The 23966-nt window shown below is 45.9% G+C and overlaps 1 protein-coding gene across 3 annotated transcripts in view; it reads left to right on the plus strand.

The window, feature by feature from the left end:
* The window catches only part of ZNF592 (zinc finger protein 592), a 50228-nt gene that overhangs the window by 15163 nt on the left and 11099 nt on the right, over positions 1 to 23966 (plus strand). The window contains exons 3-6 of one of the 3 annotated variants that reach the window (XM_061158778.1): positions 3799 to 3882; positions 7298 to 7549; positions 10664 to 12926; positions 21150 to 21328. In XM_061158778.1, coding sequence (XP_061014761.1) covers positions 10683 to 12926; positions 21150 to 21328 — 2423 coding nt within the window. In that variant the 5' untranslated portion in view covers positions 3799 to 3882; positions 7298 to 7549; positions 10664 to 10682. The remainder of the gene's footprint in view (positions 1 to 3798; positions 3883 to 7297; positions 7550 to 10663; positions 12927 to 21149; positions 21329 to 23966) is intronic. The other 2 variants (XM_061158777.1, XM_061158779.1) reach the window with 2 other exon arrangements.

A 23966-nucleotide genomic window follows, 5' to 3' on the forward strand; every position in this document is an offset into this window, starting at 1 on the left:
AGTTCTTTTGGCTGTATGCCTAGAAGTAGAAGTCTTAGATCCACTTGTTTGTGTACTTGTAGCCACTGTGGAGAACAGCACATTCCCACCACCAATTCATAAGGACCTTAATTTCTTCACCACTTTCTCATCAACACCTGCTGTTTTCTGTTTTTGTTTTGCTTGTTTTTTTATAATAGCCATCCTAATGGGTATGACCTTGGAGGTTGGCTAGTTGCACCTGTAGAGTCCACTCTCCAAGAGTCTGGTCCCTAGTATGTTGAAATGTGCATACACCGAGAAAGTAACATAATAAACCCCCATGTATTCCTCACAGCAGGTCTAGCGGTTATCAGTTCTTGGCCAGTCTTGTCTCATTATCTGCATCCCTCCCTCTTCCTCCTGCCCTGTGTTTGTTTTGAGGCAAATCCCAAATGTCACATCATTTTATTTGTGAACATTTTACAGATAATATCTTTAAAAGATAAGCACTTTTAATATTCCATTTTGCCTGACGGTGGAAGGGCACACAGAGATGTCCTCTTGAGCACATTATTCCCTGTCATTCCCGTGGCTCACCAGAGACATATGTAGTGGTCACACCTGTGGACACCTGGATGTCAAGTCCATTGCCATGCCAGGCTGTTGCTGAAAAGCTGCCTTGGCTGGGGCCCTGTGTCCCTGCAGGAGGCTAGCTGCCTGGGATCTGAGCAGCCATGTGGAAGAGCCCACCCAGATCTCTTTTAGGAGAAGGAGAGAAGAGAGCGGAGGAAGAGGGTAATGAAGAAGGTGTGAGGGAGAGAGGGGGAAGAGAGAAGGGGACAGAGGGATGGGGAGGGAGAGAGGAGGGGAAGAGAGAAGAGGATGGAGGGATGGAGGAGGGAGAGAGGAGGGGAAGAGAGAAGGGGACAGAGGGGGGTGTGAAGGAAGGAGAGGGGGAAGACAGAAGGGGGCAGAGGGTTGGAGAGGGGTGTGGAGGAGGGAGAGAAGAGGGGAGGAGAGGATGGGATGGAGGGATGGAGGGAGCGAGGAGGAGGGAGAGAGGAGGGGATGGAGGGATGGGGGGCGTGGAGGAGGGAGTCGGGGATGGGAGAGGGAGAGGAAGGAGAAGAGTATATGTTTGTGTGTGGAGCTGTGAGGACAAGAAATGAGGAGTGAGAGCAGAGCAGTTGGGAGAGGCAGCCTTGATCAGGCCTTTGACTCTCCGACTCCCAAACTCTGTAGTGAGCTAGGGAGCTGCAGAGACACCCCAAGACTAACAGCACATTTGCCCCTCACCCCAACCCTTAAATCTGGGAACTCTGTTTGCCCATGGTGGATGAGATTGGTGACACACGCAGAGCTGCCGTGGGTACCAGAGGAGACCTTTTCCGGGAGTGAGTGCTCGATTCCCAGTAGGTCTGAGGCTTCTTGTCCAAGTTTGGGGGTCTGTGCTATCAAGAGATGATGCTTTTACAAGGTTCAGTGGGTGGGGACTCCTCAGGATGGCGTGTGGAGAGCAGGAGCCCTGTCTTCCTTTTTACTCAGTCCCTGGGTCCTGTTCCCTTTTAACAAAGTGGCTTCTCATAGTACTTGCTCCTGCTGGGATCTGTTTCAAGTAATGAAAGGAAAGGGGGCACTGGTTACAACGTATCTGTTTTTATCTTGGTTCTTCTGCTTCAACTTTGTTGCCTACACCTAGTTTCCACTTGTATCATTGCCGGTGGTTGTACAGTCCTCTATAACCTTGCTTCCTTTCAGTTCTATCCTCCTTTCTTTCTGTCTTTTCTAAGAATCTGACAGCTTTATGGAGATGTAATTCACATCACATACAATTCCCCCATGTAAAGTGCATGAATTCAGTGATTTTTGGTGTAATCACAGAGTTGTATCCTGTTTTCTTAACATTCCAGACCACCCCATGGCCTCATCATCTCAGAGCTAGTCTTCCCCCTCTGCTGGCATCACACTGATCCCATCCTCAAGACAGATGACCTTATTGTGGGGACAGTGGCCAGTAGGCACTTCCCACCAATAAAATATTTAACTTAAACAGTCCCACAGAGGCCTCCAATTCATAGACAAGTGCTGCTTCAGACAGACCCTTCCCACTGGCAAGGCTCCATCACCACTCAGTTTCTCTCTACTTATAATAGATTTTTAAAAGCTAAACACAAACAACATAGCAAATTTGCCAGCTGTTTGACTGGTAATAAATCTGCTTAGGAATCTGTACTGTCCTTGAACAATCTTAGTTCTGGACAGATAAGCCTGTTGCATCATTCCCCCTTTCTAACCGGGGTTACCGTCTAGCAAACTGAGTAGAGCCTGTAAATAGACAACAGAGAGGTTAGCAATTATGTAATGTCAGATGGTCTAAGGGCCATGATGAAAAACAAACCAGACTGAAGGGACAGAAATTGATGGTGAGGGTGGGGATTGGTAGCTTATGCATAGTGGTCACTGAAGGCTCCTCACAAAGTGATGTTTGAATAAAGACCTGAAGGGAGAGAAGAGTGAGCTCACAGAAATCTGAGGGGAGGAACATCCCAAGCAGAGGAATAGTAAATGCAGAGACTCAGAGCAGGAGTTTGCCTTGCATGGTTGAGGAACTGTTAGATTATCCTGGGTATGTAGGCTAGGATGAAGACTGGACTTTACTCTTCATGAAATGGGATGATGTGGAAGGGTTTTGAGGAGAGGAGGAACATGATCTGGTGGGTGTTTTAAAAGCAGCACTCTGGCTACTGTGTTGAAAATGAGTAGTAGAGGCAAGGGGGCTTCCCTGGTGGCTCTTTGGTAAAGAATCCACCTGCCAATGCAGAAGACATGGGTTCGATCCCTGGGCTGGGAAGATCCCCTGGAGAAGGGCACGGCAATCCACTCCAGTATTCTTGCCTGGAGAATCCCATGGATAGAGGAGCCTGGCAGACTGCAGTCCATGGGGTTGCAAAGAGTTGGATACGACTTATGGCTGAACAACAACAACAGTAGAGTCAAGGAGACCAGGCAGGCAGGCTTTTGTGGGAATCCAGGAAAGAGGAGAAGATGATTGGAGGTGCTGAGAAATGGTTGGATTTTTGAAGGTAGAGTTGATGGAATTTGCTTATGGATTTAGATGAAGGTTATGAGGGGAAAGAGAGGATTTGAGGATGCAGAGGTTCGGCCTAAGCATCTGGAAGGCTTGAGTTGGCATTTACTGAGTGAGAGAGAAGGTAGGAGGAAATCAAGAGTCAGATTTTGGCCATGTTAGGTTGGAGGTGCCTCTCCAGGTAAAAAGCTGAGTCTAGAACTGAGAGATACCAATTAACTAATGATGTGAGTGCCTCCTGAGGGGCTTATGAAGAAGCAGAAGGTTCTGAAGTAGCTGAAATAAAGGTAGGCAGTGATGCCATAAGTGAAACAGACAGGAGCACAAGGGAGTGTGGGGTGACTTCTGACAGGGACAGTCAGAGAAAGTCTGCCTCCCTCCCTGGTCTAGGAGGCCCGTGTCTCCTTGACGAGCATTTGGGGGCACCCACAGGTATGTGGCTGCGGGGTGTTTTCAGTGGGTTGTAGTGCGGAAGGTGCTCAACAACAGGGTCTGGGCCTTCCCTTTGTGTCCTCAGTACCTGCAGAAGTCTTGGCATTGCATCATTATGAGATGGGTGAACCTGTTCTTTCTGAGCCTCAGTTCTTCGAGAATAAAACGAACAGGTTATACCAACTCAGAGCCCTGGAATCAACTGGGAAGCTTTAAAAACCAATGCAGGGATCTGTCCCAGGCCCAATGAATCAGAGTTGCCACAGTGGAACCTGGGATTCTCTTGTGAAGTCACTCCCTGTGTTATTCTTTTGCAGCGGGTCCATCAGCGGTCTGCAGACAGGTATTCCGAAGTCCCTGGACCAGGTCATTCCTGAGGTCCACTTCAGCTCTAACATCCTGTGAGTCTTGTCAGAATGCTTGCACTGTAGTTCTCTTCCTGGGAAATGTAATTTTTGGTTGGGGGTGGAAGGGCCTAGAGAGGGAGAAAGGTAGGGACGCCTTGGGCAGGGCAGGCAGGGACAGGTGTGTCGGCCAGGGTCTGAAGGGCCTCGGGAGAAGGTTCTGGGAGGGGTGGGGCCAGGTGCATCAGGTCCCCGCCGGGGAGGCAGAGGCCAGGGTCCCAGCCCCCGGGCAGTGCTGCCGCGGAGAGGGAGAAAAGGCATCCAGGAGGAGGGCCCTGCAGCACGAGCTCTGGGGTGCGGGCGGTTTTGGGTCAGGTTTATGCTGGGGTCCAGTGAGGGGGACAGCTTGAGCTCTGACCCACAGGCCCAAGAAAGTTGGAAAGAAGCACTAGTAACTGAAAGGTACCCTGGGCAGTGGCTGGAGAGGTGGACACAGAGCAGATGGGAATGGATTCTGCCTGCTGGGGAAGATTTTGAGCTCTGTTCTGAAGGTGATGGGATTTTGAGATGGGATCAGATAAGTATTTCATAGCAATCATCCTGGCAAAGACCAGTCAGAGACAAATGGAACACTTTCTCATTTTTGCGTGGGTCCACTGGGGCACTGTTTTCTTGTATGCAGCTGAGACTCTCTCTGGCTGTTGAAATGAAATGCCTCATGAAATGAAGCACTGGCCAGTGACCAACTCAGAACGTCCGTGACTTGGGGTCACTTAGATCTGTAAGGAGGCCTCAGGTGTGTATTGAGGAGGGCAATAGTGTATGTGTGGTAGAGAGTCTGCCTGTCTTCTTTAGGATTCAAGTTTTACATAGAAATCTGATAGTTTTAATTTGTAGCCTAGCCTGTTCAGTTCTCAGAGGTCCTTCAAGTTAGTTTAATTTTACATATTAAGCCAAGACTTTCCCAAGATCCTCACACAGTTAATTGGTGAAGGGTAGTAGTTCTTCCTGTTTCCTTTGATCCAGCTAAAGTTTCACTGAGCTCCCATATCTAGCCCCATAGCAGCAATGTCTTTTTCTGATGTTTCTGAACGTCCAGACTGATGTTGCTGCAGGTCATGGGAGTAGCAGCTTGCTCGATCATTCTCATTCTCTCTTTTGTCCAGCTTCCATCTTGGTTCAGAAGTTCTCCCACCTGGGAACCAACTCAAGTGCTTTCTTAGTATCTGCTAAGTAATCTTCCTCTTCCTCTGTGCTTTCATACAGATTGAGTTATTTTTTGCTCTTTTATCCCCTGGGATGCTCCTTCTAAATTAAAAAGGTGAGGGTAACTTCTATTTATTCACTTTTAAACCTTTAACTGTTAATAACAATAATTGAACATAGATGATGTCAATATTTACACCACATTTGATCATGTGGGGGAGCAGTGTAAAGAGGTCACCTGCAGGTTGTGAAACCACATATCTTCATCCTTCCCTGTAGTCTTCATCCAGCAGGCAGTGGCAGATGCAAAGAAACTTGTCTTTGTGGTCTCACGGCCCAGTGTTCCCTAAATCATGTGGTCTTTCACTTTCATTGTTCTATAAATCTGCGATATTATTTGTTGCCTTGTCTCATTAGACAGATTGTACTGAATAAAGATCAGACTTTTCTTAGATTTGGAGGGCCTCTCCCCCACTTGATGTCCTATTATTGAACTCTCATTAATCTGTTGTTTCTGAACTTAACACTGTTAAGAAAAACAGGCCACCAAGTTTTCAGTTTCTTAGAGCCATTAAAAATTTTTTTCCTAGATTTGAGTCAATGTGGATGTTACCACATTTATGTATTTTTCCTTTAGCAATTTCAGTATATTTTCTGACTAAGGGATTATGTTGTTGTGGACCTATATCTTTATTTACTTCAGACTTCAAAAATGCAGCCTTCTACTCTCCAGTGTTTGAGGTTTGATGAATAAACCTATATTTCAGTTATGCTCCCCCTTACCCCTAAACCATCATCTCTAGAATAAAATAGAGCTCTGATTTTTAGGCTCTCATTAGAAAGCTCTTCCATCTACTCAATCTCATTTCTCGGGACATTTTGCAATTCTGGTACATCTTTCTTAAGATGTGGGGAGCCAAAACTGCACAGCACATCTTGCTGTGGACACGGAGTGGTTCTGAATAAGGGTGGGATCACAAGCTTTATTTTGTTTCCACTGTCCTTTCTGATACAGTCCAGTATTTTCTGGGCTTTCAGTGATGAGACATGCAACACAGTATCTTAAGAGAACAGTCTAAACTGATGCTTCTTTATTGAACAGTTTAGCTCAGAACCCATTATTCTAAAAGTGTAATTGGAATTGCTTTTCCCTAAGTGTTCCTTCATGTTTGCCTTCACTGAGGCTTCTTTGCCATAATTTTGCCTATTCATACAGCCCCCTGAGAACTTGTCTTTTAATTTTGCATTTTGATTTCTGGAACAGCTTTTAGGCATTTGCAATCTTGAAGGTTTCATTTTGTTGCTTCAACAAATATTTATTGAGTGCCTAATGGAAAATGCAGTGGTGAACAAGAGAGATAAACCTCTTCCCTTGTGAATCTAACAGCCTAATGTATTTTCTGCTAGATTATTGGTTCCCAAAGCATTTTAAATATGATACCTCCTTTTCAAATTAATTTTTTCAGGGACTCTTATTCAGTAGTGGGTTTGTTTTTTGTTTTTTAATTTTTTTCCTAGCTAATTTTTGGCTGTGCTGGGTCTTTGTTGCTGTGCAGGTTTTCTCTAGTTGCGGTGAGTGGGGGCTGCTCTCTAGTTGCAGTGGCTCTTCTTGTTCCAGAGCACAGGCTCTAGGCACATGGCCTTCTCTAGTTGCCGCACATGGGCTCAGTGGTTGTGGCTCCTGGACCCTGGAGCTCGGGCTCAGCAGTGGTGGTGTACAGGAGGCTTAGTTGCCGTACAGCTTGTGGACTCTTCTGGACCAGGGATCAAACCTGATTCTTATCTACTGCACCACCAGGGAAGTCCCAGTAGTGGTGTTTTTAATGGCTGGTCACTGGAAGCACATTTGTGGATATGAAGTTGGGTGCCCTATGGGTTGGAAACTACCATTCTAGGCAGTTTATGAAAGCATCAAGTTCTAGTCCAGAACTAGTCAGTGGTTTAAAAAAAAATGCCATTGTTCATGATTTCCTATAAGCAACAATCAGATAAAGACAGACATACACATAGTTTGTTGGTTTTTCTGGTGGAATTTCGGCATTAGAAATTCTGCCTACTAGTTTTGCCATAATTATATTGTTTTTATCCTTTCAAAGAATTCTACTAGGTTAATCAGGCCTGGTGAGGGCCCTTTCAAAATCAAGGTGTTCCCTCCCTCTCATCTAGTTGATGTTTACCTAACAGTTTGGCAGAATGTTCTGGGCAGCAGGTAGACCCTGTAAGAAAACCGGGAATTTATATTCACTTTATTTATTTATTTTTTTAGTTTCCAGATCTTCCCTGAATAAAAAGTTATCCTGAGAGGATACAATGTCAGTCTGCCAGTTCTGAAGTTGTTCTTCACTCTCAAGGGACTTGTATGCATCATGGCATATTTCTACCATCTCACCTCGCAGGGAGATTGGCTCTCAGCCTAGGCCCCGGAGCCCCGGGGAACCTGCCTTGCCTGCTGATTGGCCGCTCTAGATCACTGGGCTAGCTCACCAGGCCTGCATCTGGCTTGTTCAGACGCTTTAGGGTGAGCCCTACTGAATGCTCTGTGGGGTGGGCCGTGGGTCCTAGGCTGGTATTTGTGGCCCTGGGGCAGGGGCCATCACCCTGGGTCCTGAGGCCTGCCCCCAGGTAAGGCAGGCAGGCAGGCAGGCAGGCAGGCGGGAGGGCAGCCTTTTGTGGTCTGCTCTTTCCAACTTCGACTGCTTGCAAGTTTGCAGACATGGTGTGTGCTGACACTTACTGTTTTGACTACAACTTTAATCTTAATTGGGCTTCCCTGGTGGCTCAGAGGTTAAAGCGCCTGCCTGCAATGCGGGAGACCTGGGTTCGATCCCTGGGTCGGGAAGATTCCCTGGAGAAGGAAATGGCAACCCACTCCAGTATTCTTGCCTGGAGAATCCCATGGACAGAGGAGCCTGGTGGGCTACAGTCCATGGGGTCGCAAAGAGTCAGACATGACTGATCGACTTCACTTTCACTTTTTTCACTTTTTTTAATCTTAGTTAAGTTACTTAACCAATTTTCTAGCTGGCAGTCCCTTGCTGAGTTATGCTAGATATACTTTAAGAGTTTTATAGTAATGATTTTTGGAGCCCTCTGTAAGAAATTCCTCAAATTTTTTGGTCTGCCTAATTTCTTCTTCTTTTCATATGTTAAAAATATAATGTAATACAATTACTTAAGTAATAAAATTTGAAATAAATAGTTTGAATAAATAATTTTAAAATGTAGATAAAAACGAAAGAAAATTTCATTTGTTGAGATATTTTTAACATTTTAGACTATTGCTCTCCCCTTTTTCATAAAAGCTATATTAAAATTTTTGGTTTGTTTTAAATAGAGACCCACTATACCATTTCTTAGCTCTGATTTTCCTAGCAAAAGATAGCTTTTGCTTTGACCTCTGACCATTCTCAGCCCACTCCTGAGGCTTCTCTGTGTGGAGAACAGGACTTCCACATAGGATCTCTGTGAGTCAGAGGTAAAGCTGGTGGGCTCCTCACTAATCCTTGAACCACCCCACCAACTGCCACCACTCCTTTCCCACATGCTTTTCCCAGCCCCTTAAAAAGACCAGTCTGTTCAACCCTTCTCCCTCAACCATTTTTTCCTAGACAGAAGAGGAGCCCCGGGGAGTTGAAGGTAAAGCAAATACCACACAGGTGTCTCCTTACATTTGGCGTTGGCCTGCATAGTAGCTCACTTGGTACCAGGAGCTGGTGCTCCCACCACACCCAGTGTCTTCCCCTCACTTATGGGCTCCAACACTTCGGTCCCACGAGACAATCACTTGTTATCCAGAAACTTTTAACATCTCTTTTCAGTGATTCTGCCAGCTCATATTCTGTTAAGATAATTGGGGTTTCACTTTGTTATTATCTGCCATGATTAGACATCTTCCCAATTGGGGGGAGTCTGTTTCATGTTCTATGAGAACTCTTTAAGAAGGCAGGTGTGTTTTGTTGGGGCTTGGTGGGGTGGGACAAGAAACCAAGCCTGCAAGCCTGTTGATCCCATGGGGTGGCAATAGATATACCTATGCTGACTGGTCCCCTGTGATTCTGTTTCTTTTTTGTTTTTTTCCTGTATGTTTTCCCTTTTTTTAATTATAAAAGGAGTCTATTAGCACACACAAAAAAAGTTGTGAAAAAATAACCCACCAGTAATCCCACTACCCTGCACAAATCACTTTTTCCTTTCAATCTTGGCTCAAATGCATGCTCAGTTTTACATTGTTATAGTTTGACAATGTTTTTGTATTTATCTTTTCTTAACACTGTAGTGATTTTCCATGTTGCTACCTAGGTTTCATAATTGGAGTCTTTAATGACTACATAATAGTCTATTAACCATTCCTTGTCCATGGACATTTAGATTTCTTTGTGTGTCTGTGTGTGTTTCCTTTTGGTGGTGTTTTAATAATACCATACACTTTTGCATATAACTTGTGGGTGAATTTTTGTTCTTAGAACAAATTTCTGGCATTGGGGTTCCTGGGCCCAGGGATTCGCCCCTTACCTGGTTCTGCACAGCCACTGTTCTGCTTTATGAAAGAGCTGTGTTGGTCAGCGTTCACAAAGGCTTTCAGTACCAACGTGCTGTAGGAGACACTTAAGCATGTCAGGCTCTGGGATGCTACAGCAGATGCAGGATTTATGGGCTGAACCAGATGAGGTGGGGTTTCTCTTCCTCTTCTCAGCAGGTTTGAACCAGCCAGCTCCACATTTCAACTAAATGTGAATGCCTTAGTAATTTCTTAATGGAAGGCCTCAGGTTTCCTCCTTTGCAATAGTTTTGTAGCTTTTCTTCTCCAAAGCATGAAGAAATCAGGTAGATTTTCTTTTCTTTGTGTATTAAAGTAAAATTGAGGGCTTTAAAACTGTTCCCTGGTCAGCTTGATAACTGTGTGCTTCTTTGAGAGTCACCCAGTCCCTCAGGTTTAGTGATCCACACTCACCAACCAGTAATGAATTTGGGGTGAAAATTAAGGAATCAAGCAGAGACTGACTAGAGAAAAAAAAAACTTGGGGATGATATAGTTTGCTAGAGTTTATTGATGAGATAGCTTAAATCCTGGCAATAGTAAATCATTTTGAATTTGATTGAATTCATGCAGCAAAAAACCAAGTTATACAAAGTTAATGATCAATTACTAAGAGTAAATTAGCAGAAATTATAGCCAAGTCTCATATATGAACCAGAAGTTTTCTAAAGAACGGAGGTACTGGTGCTGAGCCAGGTTGTTGTTGTTTTTTTTTTTAAGGACTGAGTAATTTTTTGCTTATGCTTATGATTGTGGAATGATGATATTCCCTGAGAAATTGAGGAAGTATCATGTGAATGCACCCTCTTTTCGGTTATGTAGCCAGCCAGGAGTTTCCCAGTTTGATGTTTAGAGCCCACCAGGCAGGCATGTCACGATGTACTAACTTTTCTCTCCACTCCCTCGCCCAGCATCTCCAGCATTTTGGAAACCTACTGGGGTAGAACTCGGGGGTGTGGCTTTCCACAGTGCGGGGGTTGGTGTGTAGGCGTGCTGGCTGCATGCGTGTTAGTGAGTGGGTTATGGATGAAGATGATGCTGGATTGAGCCTGGTGGGATCCGGCCATCACTGATTCTGTTCTGTTTCTGTTCTAGCCCTTGCCTGCATCCAGCCATGGGGGATATGAAGACTCCAGACTTTGATGACCTTCTGGCTGCCTTTGACATCCCAGACCCCACTAGCCTTGATGCCAAGGAGGCCATCCAGACCCCCAGTGAGGAGAATGAAAGCCCCCTCAAACCCCCAGGGTTGTGTGTGGATGAGAACGTGTCCTTGTCTCACTCAGGCTCAGCCTCGGATGTGCCGGCTGTGAGTGTCATCGTCAAGAATACCAGCCGCCAGGAGTCGTTTGAGGCGGAGAAAGACCACATCGCCCCCAGCCTCCTGCACAATGGGTTCCGGGGCTCCGACCTGCCTGCAGACCCCCACAGTCTAGGCCACAACTGTGGGAAGTTTGACTCCACGTTCATGAATGGAGATAGTACCAGGGGTTTCCCCGGCAAGCTGGAGGCCTCCAAATCAGAGCCGTTACCAACTTTTAACCAGTTTAGTCCGATCTCCAGCCCAGAGCCCGAGGATGCCATCAAAGACAATGGGTTTGGGATGAAGCCCAAGCACTCTGACAGTTACTTCCCTCCCCCTCCTGGGTGTGGGTCTGTGGAGGGCCCTGTCCTGGAGGCTCTCACGAAGTTTCCAGTCCCAGAGCTGCATATGTTTGATCACTTTTGTAAGAAAGAACCCAAGCCTGAGCCCCTGCCCCTTGGCAGTCCGCACGAGCACGAGCGAGGTGGGCAGAAAGCATTGGAGGTGCACAAGGAACTAGATGCCAGTCGATTCTTCGGGGACGCCCTGGACTTCAGTAGCCATCCCGGCAACAGTATTGGAGAGCCCAAGGGGCTGGCCTCAGAGCTCGGCTCCGGCTCGGCAGTCCCCCCCAGGCAGCGCCTCAAGCCAGCTCATTCCAAGCTGTCCTCCTGTGTTGCGGCCTTGGTGGCCCTGCAGGCTAAACGAGTGGCCAATGTCGCCAAGGAGGATCAGCCCAGCCACACGAAGGATCCCTCAGGGCCCGCAAAGGAGGGCTCCAAAGGCAGCCCCAAGATGCCCAAGTCACCAAAGAGTCCCCGGAGCCCCCTGGAGGCCACCCGAAAGAGCACCAAGCCCTCCGACAGCCCTCGGAGCATCTGTAGTGACAGCAGCAGCAAGGGCTCCCCCTCCGTGGCTGCCAGCTCCCCACCAGCAATCCCCAAAGTCAGGATCAAAACCATTAAGACGTCTTCAGGGGAAATCAAGCGGACGGTCACGAGGATCCTGCCAGACCCTGACGACCCCAGTAAGTCCCCTGTTGGTTCACCGTTAGGAAGTGCCACCACCGAGGCCCCGAGTGAGGCACCGGAGGACGAGGCCACCACCCTGTCCGGAGTGGAGCACTTTGCTGAGGTGGGAGCACATCCCGGGAGCCCCCAGAGTGACCGGAAAGGGGAGGAGTGCACGGCGAAAGCCAGCGAGCCTTCGCCTTCCTGCTGCAGCTCTGGGGCCTGGGGTCCAAAGGGGGCTGCCTCGGGCACGCAGGCGGGCAGAAAGCCGCAGCAGAGCCCGGCGCCGCCAGCCTCCACCCCCGCCCCTGCCAACCTCCTACCCAAGGCCGTGCACCTGGCCAACCTGAACCTGGTCCCCCACAGTGTGGCAGCATCAGTGACGGCCAAGTCCTCCGCGCAGAGGCGGAGTCAGCCTCAGCCCACGCAGATGTCAGTGCCCCTGGTCCACCAGGTGAAGAAGGCCGCCCCGCTGGTCGTGGAGGTCTTCAACAAGGTCCTCCACAGCTCCAACCCCGTGCCCCTCTACGCACCCAACCTCAGCCCGCCTGCGGATAGCAGGATCCACGTGCCAGCCAGTGGCTACTGCTGTCTGGAGTGCGGGGATGCATTCGCCTTAGAGAAGAGCCTGAGCCAGCACTATGGCCGGCGGAGCGTCCACATCGAGGTGCTGTGCACGCTGTGCTCCCAGACGCTGCTCTTCTTCAACAAGTGCAGCCTGCTCCGGCATGCCCGCGACCACAAGAGCAAGGGGCTCGTCATGCAGTGCTCTCAGCTGCTTGTGAAGCCCATTTCTGCGGACCAGATGTTCGTGTCCACCTCCGGGAACTCCACGGCGCCAGCCGCCGCGGCGTCTCCCTCCCCCTCCCAGCCCGGCCCGGCTTCAAACAATGCCAGCACCCCACTCCCCGCCTTGCCACTCTACCCGGACCCCGTGAGGCTCATCCGGCACAGTATCAAGTGCCTGGAGTGTCACAAGCAGATGCGTGACTACATGGCGATGGCCGCACACTTCCAGAGGACGACTGAGGAGACCGAGGGGCTGGTGAGCAGGGCCATCTCCCATCTCTGGGGCGGTTGTCAGGCCCTGGGTTCACACAGTCCCGTACCTGGGGTCATTGATCTAGGGTGGTGGGGGCATTGGAAGAGCCCTGGGAGAGGAACCTGCTTTGCTGGCTAGCCACTCACCCGGATGTGTAGTGCTTGGGATTTCCTGAGAAAGCGTCCTGCCCGCAGCTGAGGGGTGGCCCTGGTGGACTAAGGTGTGCATCTCTGGACGCTCCACTCCCACTCCAGTGGCTGAGGGCCTGTTGCCCGGCTAGGGCTGGGTCTCTGGCTGCTGTCAGTGTAGCCCTTGCATGTGCCCAGAGAACTCAGGGACAGGGGTAGGTGTGTCCCTGCCCGGCGCCTCAGGCTGTGTGTCTGAGAACCATGTCTTCACCAGGTTGTTGTGCCCGCAGTGGACAGAGCTGGTTTCTGCAGAACCCCTTTGGGGAAGCCCTAGCAGGGCCAGCAGGAGGATGGATGTGGAAGGAGGGAGAGTGGACTGCCATGTGGGCCCCAGGCAAAGGCTTCGGGGCCTCCTCCTCTCATCTCTGTCCTTACCACTGAGAAAGCCTCTGCCCTTATCTCTCGTCCGATTCCTGGTTATGCTTGATGAGATCCTGATGAGTGTGTGTGTTTATGCTTGATGTGTGTGTGCACATGATGAAATCCTAGTGTGTGTGTGTGTGTGTGTGTGTGTGTGTCTTTAGGCCCTCCATGCTGAAAGCACCCTTTGGCACCCCGTGTGTCACTCGTGTCCATATCAGCAAGGTTGTCTGCAGAAGCAGGCCTCCCAAAGGCTCTCATCTTCCTTCTCCAGGTGTCTCTCTTCGTGGCTTAGCCATGCCCACCCCCTCACCAAGCTTCCTTAAGCCAGGGCCGCAGTGGACCATGCACCTGTTGGTGCCTTGATGAGCTCTGCATTTGTCTTCTGAGTGGCCCCTGTGTGCCCGGAGGCTCTGTGTTGAGAGCAGGGATGACCATGCGAGGAAGACCACAGCTCCTTCAAGAGCTCAGGATGGCTCAGCAAGGGCAGGGCTCCCCACCCAGACCGCTGGAGTGTGGAGCAGGCTAAGACTGGGGTTAAAACACGCTGGTGAGCAGTTGTGTAGAGTTCCTTGGAGGGACTGACTCATCATGGTTCCAGGTATAGGGAAGGTGCCTGTGCTGTGGACATGACGTTTGAGTTGGCTCTGCAAGGGTGAGTTTGGGGGGGGGGGGCGGGGACAGGTATGGAAAGTGTAGAGTGGCCAGAGGAACAGGGAGTGGTTAGGAATGAGGGGGTCCAGGGCTAGAGGCCAGAGGTGGAGTTCAGTGGGCAGCCCCCAGGAGGGGCCCGCTTGGGGCCACAAGGCTGTTGCCACTCATCTTTACCTTCTCAGTTTCAGTTTGCATTTCTTCCTGATTAGTCAGGTGGCATGTGGGCCCCCCAGGACGTTTCCTCTGGGGCTGTACCAGCATGGTTGCCTTGGACAGGAGTGGGTCTTCTGGGTCCTGTGGTCAGAACCTTTGCCAGTGGAGGTCTGATGCCTGGGCCCGTGGTTGCTTTCCCCCAACTGTTAATCATCTGCTCTTTAAAATCTGAGCAGGCTGAAGTCTGGGTGTAGGATCCCAGGCGGGCACCCTTCTCGCCCTGCATCTTCTCTGTGTCATTCCCTTCTAGTGGGAGCTGCATAAGAGGGGTCCCCAGGCCCCAGGCTGGGCTCCACTCTAGGGAGGGGCTGCAGGGCAGCCCAGAGTCTTCCCAGAGTCTGAACCCCTCCCTCTGCAGTGGCTGGAGGGGTCCTCCCTTACATTCCAGGCCAATTTGTTGGGCAGGTGTCAAAAAGGTTCTTATTCTTAAGCTTTTGTTTAACTATAACGTTACTGTCACAGCTAACCAAATTAGAATAGTGTCTTAATATAAGTCTGTATTCAAGTTTTCCCTTTGGGTCGAAATTGTCTTTTTACAGCTGAGCTTATTGTGAATCACAAGCCAAATGTGAACGACGTGTTGTGTTTGTTTGTTCCAGCTTTTAAATATTTCTCAATCTAGAGCAGTACCTCTTCCTACTCCACCCAACAACTACACTACTCCCCCCCCCCCCCCCAATTTTTCACATCATCACTTTATTGAAGAAACTGGGTCATGTGTCCTATGGATTTTCCAGTGCTGTTCTGGGTTTAACTGATTGCTTCCTGAGGCTTTTTCAGGATAATTTTGTTTGGCTGATTGCTTCCCCAGACAATAAAATTGTTGTTCTATACCCAATATTTTATCTATAGACTAGAAGTTAGAAGTGACGACTTGATTAGATTCAGATTCAGTCTTGAGGAGTGGGAATACTGTGTTCTTCATAATTCGTTACTTCAGGGAGGCTCAGGGTTCTTGACTGTCTCAGTTTTAATGATGCTAAACTTCATCAGTGAGTTTAGGCTAGTGATGTTCTGATCCTTTTCTTAGAAAGTTCCCTATCTTTTTACCATTAATAATTGCTGCTTGAGTCAGTGATTTTATTGGCAGTTGTGCGAGGGTGTGGTAAATTTTATTATTCTCATTTATCAGCTAGAATTCCATGTAAAATATTTTCCCCTCTTCCTTTGAGGGCTGTTAGGTTACCCTGAAATGTAGTTTATGTTGGAAAATTGGATAAATTTGTTTCCCTCAGTTAATAGTTTTCATAGTAGTGAATGGATGCCCCAGCAATCCTAAATGGTGTTTTAAGAGTCCCTCCTCTAATAGTTTTAAAAGTTGTGATAAAATACACATAACATAAAGTTTTAAGTGTACAGTTTAGTGGGGTTAAGAGGGTTCACATTGTTGTGCAATCAATTTCCAGAACTCTTCATTTTTCAAAACTGAAACTCTAAACCCATTAAATACAAGTCCCTATTCTCCCCACTCCGTCCCCCTGGTAACCACCATGCTACCTCCTATTTCTATGAATTTGACTAGAATAAGCAAATTTCTAGAAAATGGAATCATACAGTGTTTGTCTTTTTCTGAAGGACTCATTTAATTTAGTATAATATCTTTAAGATTCATACATGTTCCAGCATTTGACAAATTTCCTTTTTTTTTGAGACTGAATAATATTCTGTTGTTGTATATACCACCTTTTGTTTATCCACTCATTCATTAATGGACACTGTGTTGCCTCTAGTTGTAAAATGAATAATGCCACTGTGAGCATGGTATGTGCACATGTGCTAAGTCGATTCAGTCGTGTCTGACTCTTTATGACGCTAGGGAATGTAGCCTGCCAGGCTCCTCTGTCCATGAGGTTCTCCAGGCAAGAATACTGGAGCGGATTGCCATGCCCTCCTCCAGGGGATCTTCCTGACCCAGGGACTGAACCCGCATCTTTCAGGTCTCCTGCATTGACAGGCCGTTTCTTTACCACTAGTGCACCTGGGAAGACCAAACATGGTATCCAAATATCTTTTCAGTTCTTTTTTTGTGTGATCAAATATTTCATTTTATTGAATTATTGTTGCTGTACAAAAAGGTTATACTCCATTTATAGTTACTGTAAAATATTGGCTATATTCCCTGTACTGTATAATATCAATTCCTTTCGGTATATATCCAGAAGTGGAATTGCTGGATCATATGGTAATTCTACTTAAAATTTTTCAGGGAACCCCCATACTGTTTTTTCCTACAGGGACTGTACTATTTTATTTTCCCACCAATAGTGCATCTGTTTTTTTTTTTTTCTTTTCATCATAGCCACCCTAATCGGTATGAAATGACCTTCTCTATTATTTAGTGTTAGTGTTATAATAAGCTCATTGGTTTCTATATATTTATTATGTTTATATGTTCAATCATTCTTGTCTTTTCTTTTCCATTATGGTTTGTTACAGGATATTGAATATAATTCCCTGTGGTATACAGTAGGACCTTGTTGTTTATCCTTTCTCTGTATTTAATAGTTTGCATCTGCTAATCTCAAGCTCCCAGTGCATCCCTCCCTCAGCCCTTCTCCCCTTTGGCAACCACAAACCTATTCTCTGTGTCTGTGAGTCTGTTTCTGTTTTGTAAATAAAGTTCAATTGTATCATATTTTAGATTCCACATATAAGTGATACCATGCGGTGTTTGTCTCTTTCTGATTTACTTCATTTAGTATGATAATCTCTAGGCCCATCCATATTGCTGCAAATGGCTTTGTTTCATTTTCTTTGGCTGAGTAGTATTTCTGCCTCTGTGTGTGTGTGTGTGTGTGTGTGTGTGTGTATACACATACATACCACGTCTTCTTTACCCCATTCTTCTTTTACCCCGTTCATCTGTCTGGGGACATTTAGGTTGCTTCCATGACTTTGCTGTTGTAAATAGCACTGCTGTGAACATTGGGGTGCATGTATCTTTTTTAATTATAAGTTTTTTTCTGATATATGCCCAGGAGTGGTAATTGCTGGATCTAATGGTAACTCTATTTTGAACTTTTTGAGGAACCTCCATACTGTTTTTCATAGTGACTGCACCAATTTACATTCCCACCAACAGTATAGGAGAGTGCCTTTTTTTCCACATCCTCTCCAACACTTATTATTTGTAGACTTTTTAATGATGGCCGTTCTGGCTGGTGTGTGGTGGTACCTTGTAGTTACGATTTGCATTTTTCTAGTTATTAGTGTTGTTGAGCATCTTGTGCCTGTTGGCCACCTGTATGTCTTATTTGGAAAAATGTCTGTTTAGATCTTCGGCCTGTTTTTTGTTTGGGTTTCTTTTGTTGTTGTTGTTATTGAGTTGTATGAGCTGTTTACATATCTCAAAAATTAAGCCCTTGTTGGTTGCCCTGTTTGCGAATATTTTCTCCCAGTCCATAGGTTGTCTTTGTTTTGATTATGGTTCCTATTGCTGTGCGAAAGCTTGCAAGTATGATTAGGTCCCATTTGTTTATTTTTGCTTTTATTTCTATTGCCATAGGAGACTGACCTAAGAAAACATTGGTATAATTTATGTCAGAGAATGTTTTGCTTATGTTCTCTTCTAGGAGTTATTGTCTCATATTTAAGACTTTAAGCCATTTTGAGTTTATTTTTGTGTGTAGTGTGAGGGTGTGTCCTAACCTCATTGATTTACACGCAGCTGGCCAATTTTACCAGCCTGCTTGCTGAAGAGACTGTCTTTTCTCCATTGTATAGTCTCGCCTCATTTGTCAAAGATTAATTGACTGTAGATGTGTGGATTTATTTCCAGGCTCTCTGTTCTGTTCCATTGGTCCATGTGTCTGTTTCTCTACCAGTACCACACTGTTCTGATTATTCTAGCTTAGTAGTATTGTCTAAAGTCTGGAGGGTTAAACCTCCTGCTTTGTTCCTTTTCCTCAGGGTTGCTTGGGCAATTCTGAGTCTTTTATGGTGCCATATAAATTTTAGGATTATTTGCTTCAGTTGTGTGAAAAATGTCCTGATAAGGATTGCATTAAATCTGTAGATTGCTTTGGGTAGTATGACGATTTTAACAATATTAATTCTTCCAATCCAAGAGTCTTTCCATTTCTTTGAATCATCTTCACTTTCCTTTATCAATGTTTATAGTTCTCAGCATGTAAGTCTCCTTCACCATCTTGGTCAGGTTTAGTCCTAAGTTTTATTTTTGATGTGATTTTGGAAGGGATTTTTGTCTGAGTATTGCTTCCTCCACTTTCTTGTCATTTCCGTTTGCGTGAAATGTCTTTTTTCCATCCCCCTACTTTCAATCTTGGCATGCCCTTCACTCTGAAGTGGGTCTGTTGTAGACAGCATGTTGTAGACTCTTGTTTTTTTAATCCACTCTCATATATTTTGATTGGAGCATTTAGTCCATTGACATTTAAGGCAATTACTGATTGATAACTATTTATTACCACTTTAAACCTTTGTTTTTTCAGTTAATTTTTTTTCTTCTTTGTTCCTTTCTTTTGTTTTTCCTTTTGTGGTTTGATGGTTTTCTTCTGTATTGTGCGTGTCTGTCCTTTTGTTTTTTTTTTGTCAGTCTATTGTATGTCTTTGATTTGTGATTCACTCTTCTCCATGCTCAATTATGCCATTTTGGTCGGGCGGTGGGGTCCCATCAGGCTGGTTCCCGTATTCCTGTGTTCCTTTCACATGAACTCATTAAACCTTGAGACGCTTCCCTGCTTTGAGCCACAGCAAGATTTGGGCGTGTTTCTTGTGCTCAACCTAGAATCAGTCAATTTTTCAAGAGGCCATGATGGTTTTTTTTAAAGTGAGAAATGATATTTAGAGGCTACATTCTGGGCACCAGATATGCTTATTCTGCTGAATATGTTTCTAGGCCTTTTTAGTGGCCAGAACTAAGAAATACAAAGTTTTAAAATAAGGAAAGGGAGATCTTGAGTTTATACTGGTACTGAAATGTAAGATTATACTTAAAAAAAAAATTTTTTTTAATCTTATTATTTTTGGCTGTGCTGGATCTTTGTTGCTGCACGGGCTTTTCTCTAGTTTCGGTGAGTGGGGACTTCTCACTGCAGTGACTTCTCTTGTCATGGAGTGCAGGCTCGAGGGCGCCAGTGGTTGCAGCTCCCAGGTGTGGTGCACAGTTACGGTGCATGGACTTGGTTGCTCTGTGGCATGTGGGATCTTCCCAGGTCAGGGATCAAACCTGTCTCTCCTGCACTGGCAGACAGATTCTTTACTACTAAGCCACCAGGGGAGGCCAAGATCATACCCTTTATGTAACTGATTTTATACTGAAAATCGTGGTTCCTAAAATTTTCCTACTATACACACACACATACATACATATACACATATATACACACATTTCAAAATGTCAAGACCAATATTAATTCTTTTTTTTTTCCCAATATTAATTCTAACCTTAGGACACCACATAAAGTTGAGTGTGTATTTGCAGTTAGTTCTTCATGTCCTTAGAATATATCATATTCAGGATGTATAAGTCAAAATACTGTGCTGTAAAAGTCACAGAGAATAATTTTTTTTTTTACCAACTCAGTGGCCTGTCTTGTTTCATCTGTGTTCTTATCCCCTCTCCCTCAGTGTATTATTTTTAAACAAATCCCAGCATTATAGTATCTATTGCAGTATATATATCTAAAAGAAAAAGTTTTTTGCTTAAAAAAAAAACCATAGATATAATATCATCACACCTCAAAATTAATAATAATTCCTTATAATCAAATCTTAATATCAAGTGTCAAATGTCTCAAGTTAGGTTTAAAATATCCAATTATCTCATTTCTTTTTACACTTGGCTTGCTTGGATCAGGATCCAAATAAGGGCTATCCATTTGCAGTTGTTGAAAATGTCTTTTAAGTCTCTTTTAATCTGTAAATTCCTCTTCCTCAATCGTTTTTTTTTCCTTTTTTTGCCTTGGCATTTCTTTTGTTAAAAAAGCTGGATTGTTTGTGCTGTAAGGGCCCTACATTCTGGATATCACTGCTTAAAACAGATCTTTTCCTGGCCTCCCTAACAGTTTATCGGTCTGAGCACTCTGAGCCCAGGTCAGTGGCTCCCTTGTTACTAAGCAGGGCCACTCCAGACATAGGCCCCCGCTCAGCCTCTCGCTCTCACCTCTGGGCTTCTGCACTCTCCCTGTCTGAGAGCTTCTGTGAGTCAGCCTGGAGGACTTGTCAGCCTCTGGTTCTCTCCTGGGTCTGAGAACAAGGAAGCCGATAGCTATTCTGTGCTTTTCTGTGGATGGATGTGGGCAGTTGTGGCTCCAGGCACTGCTCCCCCACCCCAGAGTGGGCAGACAGACAGCATATGGAAACTCGGTCTGCATGGAGGCTTCTGAGTGTTAACCATGGGGGCTCAGGTCTGCTCTGGGAGTCTCTGAGCCAGCTTACCGAAGGTGTTGAGTCAGAACCTGCTGAGCCAGGGCAGAGGCCCCGGTAGGCCTGGCAGTGTAGCAAGATTTTAGAATGCAAGAAGTGCCTTGGGCCTCCGAAAAGGGAAAGCTGGTCCTCTGCTGAGCAAGGGGAGAGCAGGATCACAGCCCGACGTGTAGGACTGATTTTGGGGAAAATAGGGTTAGGTCTGCCTTTGATTAATAAGGTGAGAGGCAAAGCTAGAGTGGGCATCAGTGTCATCACTGCGTGAGGCCTGGGGGTGTCACCAGTGTCCTAGGGGAGTTGGGAGAGAGAACGGTTGGGGGTGGTGGCCCTTCTGATCAGCGTCCTAGGAAAGCCAGGCAGCCCTGGTTGAGAGCTCCTGGCCTGTGGCTCCCGCCTGAACTGCTCTCTCCGTGTTCTTTCCTAGACCTGCCAGGTGTGCCAGATGCTGCTGCCCAACCAGTGCAGCTTCTGCGCCCACCAGCGGATCCACGCCCACAAGTCCCCCTACTGTTGTCCGGAGTGCGGGGCCCTCTGCCGCTCTGCCTACTTCCAGACCCACGTAAAGGAGAACTGCCTGCACTATGCCCGCAAGGTGGGCTACAGGTGGGTGCTGTCCTGGGCTTGCCCAGTGGCTGCTGCTTTTTCTGGACCTTAGCTCGTTTCAGACTGGAGTTTGGGGAGTTCCCTAGTGGTCTAGTAGTTAGGGTTGGCTACTTCCGTTGCCGTGGCCCGGGTTCAATCCCCGGCTGGGGAACTGAGATCCCATAAGCCACATATTTTGGCATAGCCAAACTATTAGAGGAATTTTGAGTTTTGGTCTTATGAGCCCTGGGCTCTAGCTTAATAAGACAAGAATGTTGATTGGTATGTGGACAGACATTTTTACTTTGTAGGGAACCAGAAAAGCAGGGAGAAGAACAAGGAGTTAAAAAGTTAAACATTGGGGGGAAACAAAAAGCTTTGGGACCTTTCTGGCCATTCAGTGGTTAAGACTCTGAGCCTCTACTTCAGGGGGCACAGGTTTGATCCCTGGTTGGGAAACTAAGATCCCACATGCTGTGAGTGGCACAGTGTGGCCAAAAGATAAAAAAAAGAGAAGAGCTTTAAAGAGGAAGGTATTGGGGAGATTAGGCTATACCTAACATTCACTTTGTCAGTTTGATTTTTTTTTTTTAAAGGTATATAAATTTGCTCAGAAAGTTATCATGCTTGGCATATTAATTTTAAAGTACTATTTCAATAATAAATTTGCACATTTTGGTACCTTCAAATGTTCTCAATTTCTGAACAAATGACAAGCTGCCAAAGTCAAAGAACTTTTATCTTTGTGTTGATTAGTTTTTGTCAGTTTGTGAGAAGTAAGACCTGAGAATGGAAAAAATGATCAGCTTCATGGTAAAACCAAGAAAACTCTGTTTTAAACTGATCTATCTCTATGGTGTTAAACGGATATAAGCAAGAAGTCATTTTCAAAGAAAAGATCAAAATGAGGGTGAACGCTCCTTCTAAAACTCATTGATCTGTAATTTTACATTGACCCAATCAGGTCTCCTTTACGTGTTTACTTGCTTGGGAGTTTCTACATCTTATGTTTTCTGATCATTTTTGCTTCAGAAATTTAATTTTGCCCAAATTTATTAAGGTTTTCTTCTCTTTGGTATTAAATTTTGATTTAGTTCATTTAATGGGCTTCCCAGATGGCCCAATGGTAAAGAATATGCCTGCCAATGCAGGCAACTCAAGAGACACAGGTGTAGTAATCCCTGGGTCAGGAGGATCCCCTGGAGAAGGGAATGGCAACCCACTCCAGTATTCTTGCTTGTGGAAACCCATTTTCCCTTGCCTGGGAAACCGCCAGGGGAGACTGGCGGCCTATAGTCCATGGGGCTGCAAAGAGTCGGACAGGACTGAGCAACTGAGCACAGTTCATTTAATAAACTTTTTTTGAGTTCTTATTGTTGCTTTAGGCTTGTGCCAAACACTCAAGACACAAAGATGGTTAAAACCCATCTCTTGCGCTCAAGGGGGCTTCAATCCGATGGCTTTCAAACATGCATGCAGGTACTTATGATTCAGAGTGGCTAAGTCCTATATTTGAGGAATGGTCAGGAAAGCTTCATAGAGAAGATAGGAGGAGGTTTTTAGGTAGAAGAAAGGAGGCGAGCCTATCTGGCAAGAGCAAAGGCAGGGGTGCCAGCACACACAGAAAACTCTTAGGAAGGATAAACATGGTGTGGGTCACGATGAACTGGAGGAAGGGTGAGCAATGAGACAAGGGGGTTGGTAGGGGCCAGGTTGTGCAAGACCTTGTATTCCTTGGCAGGCATCTGGACTTCTTCCTGGGGATAGTGAGGAGTGATGGAAAGATTTGCAGCAGGGGAGTGATCCAGCCAGATCTGTGTTTTAGAAAGATCATTCTGGAAAGCTGATACGTGTATTAGAGGTGAGAGACTAGAGACTGGTTGTGTGACAATTCCTATGAGACACCGAGGGATCCAGCTAAGGCATGGCTGTGAGGATAGAGAGAAGGAAAACCTGAGAGAGATTTAGAAAGGAGAAGCATTAGGGCTTGAGGATGGCTTATGTACCAGGGTGAGGGATGGGGAGTGGTTAGTGATCACTTCCAGGTTTCTCTCTTGGGATAACCATTTCCAAATGTAGACTTATTTCTTTTACGTGTTAGAGAGAATGGAGACGCTAACATATATGGGAAGAAAACAACCCAGAGATGGGGTTATACAGAGTCCTTGCCACCATGTTGCAAAGAGCATGGCTTGGCAGCATTCTAGGCTACATTTTAAAACTGAACACCTGAATGAGTGCTTTTTGCAGTATTCATAACACTTGAAAATATCTTTCTAATTTTGACGTAAGTGTATGCTGCTTGTTTCAAGATCTAATTGAATCCATAGCAATCAATACTTTAGCTTTTGTACTTGAATTTTAAAAAAAAAATATTGATTTATTTGGCTGCATTGTGGGTTTAGTTGCCCTATAGCATGTGGGATCTTCCCTGCCCAGGGATCAAACCCGTGTCCCTTGCATTGGAAGGCAGATTCTTAACCACTGTACCACCAAGGAAGTCCCTGTATTTGAATCTTGAATTCAAGAAATTTTCAGTAACGCAGATGGATTAATAGTATTTTTTGTACTTTAATTATATATTTTACCTTCTTCTATAAGAGTAAAAAGCAATGTAATGTCTCAAAAGTAGTTTATCAAGCCTTTTTGTAAGAAAGGT

The sequence above is a fragment of the Dama dama genome, chromosome 13 (genome assembly GCF_033118175.1).
Source record: "Dama dama isolate Ldn47 chromosome 13, ASM3311817v1, whole genome shotgun sequence".
In the NCBI taxonomy this organism is placed as follows: Eukaryota; Metazoa; Chordata; class Mammalia; order Artiodactyla; family Cervidae; genus Dama; species Dama dama.